General features: G+C 40.2%; 1 protein-coding gene across 1 annotated transcript; it reads right to left on the bottom strand.

The window, feature by feature from the left end:
• Positions 1-1,470: 1,470 nt before the first annotated feature.
• LOC126284926 (larval cuticle protein 65Ab1-like) lies at positions 1,471-10,408 on the bottom strand. Its single transcript, XM_049984189.1, has 4 exons — positions 10,323-10,408; positions 6,892-7,010; positions 3,392-3,590; positions 1,471-1,895 (listed from the first exon to the last, which is right to left on the bottom strand). Exons 1-4 carry the CDS (start codon positions 10,329-10,331, stop codon positions 1,755-1,757), a joined length of 468 nt encoding a protein of 155 aa, XP_049840146.1. The 5' UTR covers positions 10,332-10,408; the 3' UTR covers positions 1,471-1,754.
• Between the last annotated feature and the right edge of the window lie 934 nt (positions 10,409-11,342).

Here is an 11,342-nt window from a genome sequence, read left to right as displayed (position 1 = left end):
AACCTCTGCCAGAATACAGTACTAGCAGTTGGTACGGTGGATACTGTATTGGGTTAGTATGCCGCAGGTCCAGGGTTCGATTCTGCGTCAGGGTTATTTGTTTCTGTTTGCTAAAAATAGTCTGCAAGATACGGTATGTGGCCCCTTAATCGATTACAGTGAGTCTTCTACAAAACACCTGCAGTTAAGAGCTGTGAACACAGAAATACTATCGTTTTCAGTGGTCAGGTTTTAAAGAAACCTTTTGCACGTATTGGACGCTAATTGTTTCGCACCAGTCAATCTACTAGATCCCAAACTTGTTTTGTGTATGCCCTCCCCCAATGGTCCCATCGATTAATTCCAACTACTGTTATTGTCACGTTACGGTCCATTGCATTTCTGTAGAGCCTTACATCACCAGTAGGGCCAGAAAATAATTTCGGTGGTACCATTGGGGAGGGGGGGGGGGGGGGGGGAGGAGGGGGGGAATACACAGAAAACAGATTTGGAATTTAGGAGATTCAGAGACGCTAAATAAAATCACGCTCACAACGTGCAAAAAAGGCTTCTTTGAAAGCTTACCAATGAAAACGATTCTATTTCCATTTCTGTGTTCGTAGTATTTAACTGCAAGTATTTGCTTTTAGCAAATAAAAACAAACCTCGACACAGAATCGAACCCTCAACCTTTTGCACGTTTGCCAATCTTTAAAGTCCATTTACTGACCGAAATATGCGCAGTACGAAATTTTGTGACAGACATTTTTGTATTGCCAGCATGTGGAAAATCGCGCTGCGAAGTCCGAGTGCGTGAATTTTTTTTCACCCTATACACATATATAGCGTTATTCGCACAAAACGCTAATTTCTTTAAAGTAGTAATTTTTTTTTTAGTGAACTGAAAGGGAATTGGAATCATGGTTCTTGTTTTAATTGGTATAAATTAACATCTCTACGTGTCAGTGAAGCAACTACGAATACCAATGATAAGCAAAATAATAGTTGTATATGGCCGATTACACTAGCTGTAGTCATTTGACAGTAACTAGGAGAAAGGTGGAAACAATAAGACAACATAGATCAGAAAAAAACGGGTACATAAATGTCGTTTTCCTGCAATTAGCAGGATTCAGTGAAAAGTATCTTGCAAGCACAGATCATCTAGTCTCCTTGGTTACGTCAGCTAGATATCAACGAATAATTTGCTGTGTGATTAATGCACATTAACACACTCTCGTGCCGTTTAGTTGAGGGAAAGGGATAGGCATAATGCTTAGGCAACAAAGAGAACGATGTGCAGCTTCTTCAAAGCATCTTTACTTCTCCAGTATGTACCTATAAATGCTCATAGTGGGTTATTAACACTGGAGGCAGGAAACAGTTAAGACTGACATACATGTGGTTACATTAGACGACGACACTGTTGCTCTGGAAAAAAATGGACTGTCATTGGTAGAGGCAAGGTTCATTAAAATTCTATTGATGATGTAGTGTTAGATAGGATTTATTGTATATAGAGAATCATTGTACATCTGCAACGAACGGCTCTGACCCCAAATCTGCTGCTCTGTACATCTCGTCAGTTGCTTGCTTATACATAGTAACTACTACGGCTTTACGATTTCCAAGGTAAAGGCCGTAGTCCGTTGTGGTCGAGCATCGTCGCCTTCACCGTGATGTCCTCTGGGACCAGAGCGTCTTGCCCACACCAGCTGCAGGACCTGCCCAGATGACGCCTACAGCGATACGAGCCAGCTGCTACTACCGGGCGCTCACTCGAAGAACCTGTGACCGACGTTCTTCTTGGTGGACGAACGCGGTGGTGGTGGTGGGGGAAGAGGAACCCTCGACGGAGGTGGAACGGGCTGTGCTGCGACCACCGTCTTCTTCACAGACTCCACCTGGCCCGGCACCTGCAATAAACCATCGTCAGCACTTTAGAGGTGAGCGGAAATTGAGACCAGAAGGCGGAACGTGACTCTAGCTTGATTAAGACCTAGAAAAATAGAATAAGAAAACTTATGTCATTGTTATTAGTATACAGGGTGTCCCAGAAGAAATGGTTAATATTCAGGGTTATGCCAAGATCGCTCATTTGTAGCCAAAACCTTCACATGGACTTATGCCGTATTCTGAATGGCTTGCGAGACAGAACACAGTTCATGTCCGTGCGAGGGCGCATTTCAACCACATTTACCCCGATCACTGGGTTGATTGTGGTAGTGCCAATATCGACACACCTTGCGCCATGTTCATGGGGTTGTATGAAGTCTGAGGTGTACAAACGAAGGGTGAATAGAAGAGTTATAGTGGATGCTGCTGCCATCATCAAGGAAAGTGCGAAGGCAACAGGTATTCTGCCAAAAGTGCACTAATGCATCAGAATTGACGTTGATATATTCGAATATTTACTGCGGACTGTGCAGCAGTTGTATTGTGTTGTGTATGATAATGCTCAGATGTGAATGTGTAAGAGATACGTCTTTTTGAAGTGATATTTTGTAAGATGATTGTAATAATATTTACTAACTGTTGTACCTGTGTAAACGTGATAACGCATTGACTATTACGCAAAGTAAATAACAGTGTACATTAAATGTTTTCTGTTTCGGATGTGTTCGGAACACATCATAAGTCCATACAAGTTTTTTGATTCAAATGATCGTTCCTGGTGTATACTCGAGTACTGACCGTTCCTCCTAGGACACTGTGTAAAGTGAATTAAAATACTTTTGAAGAGTTTTGTGTAAACTGCTGAAAGTTACGGTTACTAGTTTGAATTTCGCACCTAAATGATACAAAGTTGTTCTCACGTAACTCATACCATTCACCTTCACATAAATTGCAACAGTTTTGCGAAAAATGGAGCGTGTTTAGATTACTGTTGTATTGGTGTGAATATCAAATAAGTTAAATGTGTGAATAGATATTCACCCTTAACACCTTCTGTTAATTAATAGCCTAACACTCGCTGTCCCGCCGAACCCCACCCAAAGTATACCTCTTGAAGATCTCACGATTGTTTATCACGATCATTAATCTAACGATTCTGTTTTTACTCCCCTCCCCCCCATCCCAACGTAATATAATGACATATCTCTAGTGAATACATTAATACACAAATGTCATTTTTCCTGTTGCACAAATTTCATCAAAAAACGTTATCGGAGTTATTAAAATCTTCCGAATTCTAATGGCTTAACTAACCCTGCAAGCTCCGAAAATTTAACAGGTTAATGTTGATTGATTTTTAGAACGAACCTTCAAGTTATAGTAGTATTTCTACAAACGTGTACGCCTGAATGTTGTTGTCAGCACAAATGCCAATCGCTTGTTTCTGTACAAGCCCTTAATTGGGGTGAATGATGTACACACACGTTCAGCCTTGTGCATCCCCAGGGAGACTCACCGCAGGCGCCTCGGGCTTGGGGATGTGTTCTCCCTCAGCACGGAATCCTTGTTCGTCGGCTTCGTACGCCAACTCTATTGTCTTCTCCGATTGCTTGTCAACCCATGCAGAGCGACCCTTAATGTCTGGCACCAACTTGTCGTCGATTTTTTTGACCAACACGGACTCTTCACGCACCGTCCCATCTGGAGAGTTATAGCTGGAACGAAATGGAAAACAGACACTTCATTATCAAAGTATGTTTCTCATAGCCTACGAGCTACATTTCATGTGATGCTTTAGAAAACAAAGAAACGAAATAGAAAAGCAAATGTTACTATCGCGTTCCCTAAAGACAAACAATAGAAAGCAATAGATTTTGTGTGCACCTGTCACAACTGTTATTAATTTTTTGTCGAGAACTTTGCTTGCTTTATTCATGGACAGAATATGAATGTTGATGTAGCAACTAATGTAATACAAAATCATTTCTATGAATGGCTGAGTTTTCTTCACTTCTTGGTATGGCCATCGCTATTTTCTTGCTCTCTTCTTTTAATGTTCTCAATGAGTGGGACAAATATGCAATAGTGCTGCGCGTTGTTTAGTATTTGTTTAACATGTGTGCATTCATATGAGGTACAAATAGGTAAATATTCGCCTGTTGGCTGTGATGTGATATTTTGTGATCCGCAGCATTCCTAACTGTGAATTGTGATGCCAGTTGCAGGCTTTGACGTGAAAACCATGAAAATTATTACTCCCTTTCTTTGTCTATATTGAAGCAATGATTCATTTAATGGAGTAAAATCAAGTTTGTAAACATTGTAATGTTCTGAACACATATTTTATTACATAAAAACTTCAGCTGTTCATTAGCAGCACTGCAGTCGAGAACGCTAGGGACCGAAATATTTTGGAGAAGAGCAAGAAAGCCGTAGTACATTAGGCGTATGAAATAATTCTGAAGGACTGAAAATCCAGAATACGGAAAGTTACAACATGGTACCACTGAACTCGAAACTCGTGGTTACGCAAGTGTTATAGAATAAAAGGATTATGGGTAGAGGAATGAAGACTATTACAAAAACTGAGTTTTAATAAGAAGTTGATGGGACCTTTTTCTTCGATGTAGTCAATAAAACCACAAGTAACACCACATATTGCACTGCAGTTCACTTAAGTCTCAATCAATCGTAAAACCTTAAACAAAATTTTCAGGTTTGGATTGCTTAATGTAACATACTGTACAGATCTTCTTGAAATATTTGATACAAGTTGACAACTCGATTTTGTTAGTCGCTTGTTTGTTTCAAAATATTTCGACCTACAAATATCATCTACTTATATATTTCCGCTACTGTGTATTGATTAAACAGTCGACGTTGCAGAGATCGCTTCGAAGGTAAGCCGGTCAAAATCCTGGAGGTGAAACAAATTTTGACTGCCAATATTTCGCCTGTAAGGGGTGGCCAGCCGGTGGTGTGAAGCTCCAGATGTTCTGGATTAAACATCAAATTTCTGCTCAGTGTCTCATGAAGTGAGGGCATGTGACACTGTAGATTTGGATCCGTCCAGCGGATGGAGACGATAAGCTCGGCGAAGCCCTTGGCGCTTTTCGAGTAGAGTAAGCTAGGTAGCGGTTCAGGGACTCACCCTCTCCCAGCCGTCCATCCATGACAACATAAACCCAACACGGTTCTGTACAAGCACTAATCCTAGTCGTCGACACGACACAGATAATCTATAACAGGTCGGGGAGAGGCAAAGGCAAACCACCTCCACTAGGAACATGCCCTCAGCTGTAGCGCATTCCTGCGTCTGCTCCTGCAAAGCGAATTCCCTGACTATGGGGCTATTTATTACACAGAGTGATTCTTATCAACGTTTAAAAAACCATGAAGCGACATAGATGACTCTGAGACATGTAACTTAATATAAAATATGCGTGGCCACAAATTTCGGGAAATATCCTAAACGTGGACGCCAGATATTGAACATATTACGTCATGAAATGACCTGCCTTGTCAAAGGTGCAGCGATGTCGATTCTACCCTTGCCGGTAGGGATCAGTGCTACACATCGCTCCGCTAGGCTACTCTGTTATTGAACGCCTTTTGTAACTGTGATCTGTGGTAAACGTAGAAGTTACAAAATGTTGTCCCCGGTGTCTTCTTATTTTGTTTCTTTTCTTTCGTCCCTTCTTTTTTCTGTCTACAGGCTTTAGTTAGTAAATGACCCGTACGTTCTTTATTAATAACGATGCAGTTCAGAAGCTTACACTTACTTGCTTGTGTCTCAGTATGTTAGGTTGGGTTGTCTGGACGAAGAGGCCAAATAGCGTGGTCATCGGTCTCGTCGGATTAAGGAAGAACGGGGAAGGAAGTCGGCCGTGCCCTTTCAAAGGTACCGTCCCGGAATTTGCCTGGAGCGATTTAGTGAAATCACGGAAATCCTAAATCAGGATGACCGGACGCGGGATTGAACCGTCGTCCTCCCGAATGTGAGAAGTATGTTAGGTTTTTGCTGTATTGTACTTTGCAGTTATCCAGCAGAGACAGCGAACCAGTACACAAAGTAATCAACCTTACCCCAACGTATAAACATTATTGTCTAACGCAGTCCGAGGAACGCTGTGGTCGAGCGGCTCTAGGCGCTTCAGTCCGAAACCACGCGGCTGCTACGGTCGCAGGTTCGAATCCTGCCTCGGCATGGATGTGTGTGATATCTTTAGGTTAGTTAGGTTTAAGTACTTCTAAGTCTAGGGGACTGATGACCTCAGATGTAGAGTCCCATAGTGCTAAGAGCCATTTGAAACATTTGAAAAACACTGTCTACCAGACGCTAGACTCGAACACTGAGCTCCACGTGCTAAAGCCGCTCACGAACCTCTGGAGCCACACCGACGTGAGTAGCTGACTTGAGTTAGGATGTTGAGGTGCGACACACCGCCAGGCAGCATCGTTGCATGCGCGGCGAGATATGTCATCTGGTGATGTCACATTTTCGACATTTGTCTTCTACTTTTGGCGTATTTCCTGACACTTGCGACCCTGTGTGTCTTATATTAAATTAACTGTCTCAGTGTCATCTACTTATCTTCCGAGGTTTATAAACGTTAATAAGAATACATTGATTAAACAGGAATATCACTTGTGGCTGTTAACAAGCGCTTCTTCATGTAACACGACTGATGTCTCAAAACTCGTGCAAAACCACCAAAGCATTCTGAAATCAGAGATTCATCAACCAGTCACCTGGCCGTCCACAGTGGACTTCCTACAGCCAAGACACTACAGCTCGATACGTAGATCGATCGACAGCAAGCCATAATGTCATACGGTATGGCCCAGACTAGAGATCAATATAAGAGAAGACAATTCCAATAAAAAATGTGGTTTGAACAAGACCAAAAGGATAAGAATATTTAGGATGACCAGATGGCAGGAGGATTGGAAGGCAGTGCAGCTATGAGTAGACTGTCAAGCTGCTGAGCCCGTGACTCCCTCCTAGGTGCTTACCTGAAGGTGGCATGCCAGTTATCGGGATCGCCCACGGCGGACGACGACCTGAAGATGGCCCTCGGCTCCGGCGCCTCTTCTGCCCAACAGGCAGCCACCACCGCGACAGCAACCAACAGCTGACAACCAAAACCACAAGTCACATCTACAAGCACACCACATTGCAAACACAATAAGTTATCTTAAGAAGGTCAGAGATGGTATATTTTACGTATAAGGTTCCTTGTCTTGCGTGAAACTACACTTCATAATGAGATTTTCACTCTGCAGCAGAGTGTGAGCTGATACGAAAGTTTCTGGCAGATTAAAACTATGTGCCAGATCAAGACTCGAACTCAGGTGTGCTCTTGCCCGCGAAAGGCAAAGGTCCCGAGTTTGAGTATCGGTCCGTCACACAGTTTTAATCTGCCAATAAGTTTCAGTACACTTCATGACACATGGAGATAGTTTCAAGAGGGGATCCTAGCTTCTTTCGAGTTTCCTCATGCTTATAGGATTTGAAGATCACTGTAAACCTCAGTTTCCCAACAAAAAAAAAAATCCTCTCCAAATTCGTAAATTCTGAGCTCTGTTAAGTGTCAAATTTTTGCAATTTATTAAAGCAGTTGTCGGTAGCTGGGCGCGTAACCTAAGCATCTCGTAACTGAAAAGTCAACAGTTCGAATTTCGGTAACAGAAAATTATAAACCAGTCAAAACAAAAAAATCTGTAAAGTACTTATTTGAAGCATTATGGCAAATGGACCAAAAGTGTGGACATTTAAACCACTGTTTATGAGAAGAGTGATGGCAACTGAGATGGACTTTTGGGTACTGTCTGCGAGTATATTCAAGAGGCAATGAGTCAGAAATGGAGTCATCAGGAAGAAGATTGATCGGAAATGAAATCATCAGGTAGAAAATAGATGTCGCAATAGATGAAATGATTTTTGTCTTCCACAAAGTCAATAACTAAATTGTTCAGACATAGGAAAAAATCGTCGCAAGAGAGAGGCGGATCATGGAACGGGAACCGCCAGGAAGGAAGGAAAGAGGGAGACCCCCAGTAACATGGATACAAGGAATTCAGGCATTAATTATATGAAGTATGGCGAATAAAATTTATGAAGAGATAGGGCCAAATCGAGAATTAAAATTAATTTAGATGTATAATCTTAGATTACTGGAAATGTAAATACAATGTAGAACTGCGAATGTAGTAACAAATTGCAAAGTTATTAGCAAATGGAAATACTGATTAAAAATAATGAATCAAACATTAACAGAAATATCATATTTCCTTTAATCAGAACTACTAATCATATGAAATGGAAAGTACTCACAGGAAACTAAAATGTAGTGCAAAAAACTGAAATGTTATTTAGAAAATAAAATATTTTTCTCATTTCCAGAAGTTTCACAGTTATATTGATGAATACTTTTATCTTCTACAACAATACGTTTCGCTTTGCTGCATGAAATTTTTATTAAATTTAATAAAATGAGTAATTAACAACAGTATATTATTTTATTTAAGTAACTATGTAGAAAGTCAAAGACATCAGTTCGTACGGTACTTTATTTCCGTTCATTAAAACTTTGTATTTTACACAGTGTTCATACCATAGTTTACTACGCTGAAAAGATTAAAAGATATCATGTCTGTAGGTGACTTGAATAAGAAGGTCTGTTCATCAGAATTGGCAATTTCAATTAAGTGGCCATTTTCAAGTCTCCATGTACATGTGATGGTACAAAAGCTGTTAACATACAGTACGTGAAATCTAAAATACGTTGATAAATCATACTGCAAAATATAATACCAGGTAGCTGTACTTACACCTGTTGCTAAATGAAGCATGTAGTATAAATACCTTCCCCTGTACAGATCTATATTAACAATGAAGTGCCGTTAAGTTGTGCTATGCGAGAGAATAATGAAAATCTTTAAAAGTACTAGGCATTATTTTAAGCTCTATTTGATGATTGTGGACACAGGCACAAACAAAGTATCGTAACGAATTTAAGATAGCCTTTTTCCTGAATGGAACCTTTCTTTTATTTTCAAATTTAAAAGTTTGCTTAATTCCCCCCCCCCCCCCCCCCCTCCCTGCGGTATTATGAAGCTACGACAAAACTTGTTATACTTACAGCATGTTACATTCCTCACATCATTACTTTTAGCATCTGATCTAAGATTCTTCTGCTTAAAAAAGATTTTGTGAACAACACAAATAAAGGCAGGGAAAAATTGGCCTTTCGGTGCTAGAGAGGCAGGTACAACATACGAATGAATAAGACAAGTGTTTCTTCACAGCCCTCATCAGTCAACTGCTTGGACAAACATGTAACTATGATCTCCAAACACAACAGAACCCTTCGCTCCGCGTTAACAAAGGCATATGACGCTATCCCAGTTGGAAGCTGACGCAGCCACTATTTTCTGCAGGCAAATCCATAGTCTACTATATTTACCGACATTCGCGTGCGAAATATCAAAGTTTTTCGACAGAACTTTTCTTTTCGGATGGAGTGACAGGTAGGCTCAACGAACAAAATGTATGAATCTAGAACATTGAACATAGTAGCTTATTTCTTTAACGTTGTGATTCTCGCAATGACTGAAAATGTTCTGCGGCAGTGATAGAAAATCGTACTGACGCTTCATCTTATCTGATTATTCGTATAACATATGCTGAATCAAGAGAGAAGGAAACAAATTTTGTTCCTTGCGTGACACCTCCAACAAACTATAAAAGAATTCCAAAGCGTTCCGAATAAAATCAGGTTTTTATGCAGACGGAAGTAAGATTTCATATTGGTTCAATACATGCGAGTACAGCTCTTGCACTTCTCAAGCAGCGTGCCGTACTCGAGTGCGATGCATAAATTCACAGTTCGTATAAGCCTCCTCCATCAATTCTATGTGCAGTGTCCCCAGCAAAATGTTAGGTGTGTTCATTCTTTCTAAATATTCCAAGACTGTATCTAATACTGACACTCGAAAAGGACATGCTACTAAAATTTTAATGTTACTGTGGAGACATCTTTCTTCGCACTTGTTTCAACTACCACCATCCCTAGAGAAAGCTTTAATACAAGAGGCGTACTTACGTCCACCTGCACTAGAATATAACAGTACGTATCTTGATAATTAATACTCCCTCCAAAGACATTTTCGTTTTCTACCTTAGCTGTATTATTATCACAGTCACTTACTGTCACACTACCAGCTGACCGGCAATGTAAAAAACTGAATTGTTTTGTAATAGATTTCTGGATAAGTAAAACCTCACTGAACACCACATCGCATTTTCTCTCTTTGCACAGTTACTCACGGCTTTTTCCATAATTTTTCCTTAGGAGTACCTTAAACACAATATTTCTAAAGCGCTATACGTTAGCATTGTATTTTGTCTGGTTTGTACACGCTACGGAATAAGAAACACTCACCTTAATCATGATGTCCAGTGCGTATATTTCGGTGACAGACTGCCGTCGCTCTCGTCGTTGCTCGCATTTATACCTGCTGCGCGCGATCCCAGCACATAACGACCGGCTTAATGTTATCCGGACGCTGATCAACAAATTATAATCTATTTCTCAAGTAGGCAAGTCATTACTCCGGCGCTCACAGGCACCTCTCGTTTATGATGTCTAATGTTCTATGACCATCTCACGAGGCTCTTGGTATTCGCCATTTCGTATTGGGTATTGATTGTCTGGCGTGTAGAAAAATCAGTAGCATTTATCTATACACGTTTCCATAACACATCAATAACGACATTGGAGGAAAACAACTCTCTTTCCTCGTCAGTCGCCCGCCTCATACTCTCTGCCATCTTCACCGAACCATAAATTTATTTGTTTGTAGAATATCCATACACTTCAAAAATTAGTACCACACTGACATGAAATTTAGAATATGCCGAAAGATACACTTTTAATAATGTTGACGCAGACACATACATGTACACTTGCTCTGAGGATGATATGGGCTATAAGCTGTTCGTTTTTGGGTGTAGCTGTTGAGTTCCGTGACTCAGACAAGGCAGTTGTTCCTTTAGAAAACATGCGATGATTAATTCATGGTCAATACGGTAAATTTATTATTATGTGTAGGGATTCGCAGATAGAATATGACAGTAAGAGAGCAAAACTTCGTTTATGCCAGAGCTGTGAGTTACCATTACATCTATATCACGTTAAGTATAGTTGGAACTAGTATCTTGATTATGATTTGAAATAATTCTATATAACACAGGTCGGCAAAAAAATATTTTTTTAAAGTTGTTTGAAATTTGATAACTGACTTTTATGTACTTTACAGCTCTGATTTCAAAAATTCAATCCATTTTTTTCAATCAAGCCAGGTTTTCTCACATAAAGGGAGTATTTTTGGGCATAATAACAAAATCTAAGCTATTTGTCACACTTTTTCCAACGTTATAAAATTTTATTTTACTTACAAAT

The sequence above is a fragment of the Schistocerca gregaria genome, chromosome 8 (genome assembly GCF_023897955.1).
Source record: "Schistocerca gregaria isolate iqSchGreg1 chromosome 8, iqSchGreg1.2, whole genome shotgun sequence".
Taxonomy (NCBI): Eukaryota; Metazoa; Arthropoda; class Insecta; order Orthoptera; family Acrididae; genus Schistocerca; species Schistocerca gregaria.
The sequence above is the reverse complement of the archived record's forward strand: the minus strand, read 5'-3'. Positions and strand labels throughout refer to the sequence as shown.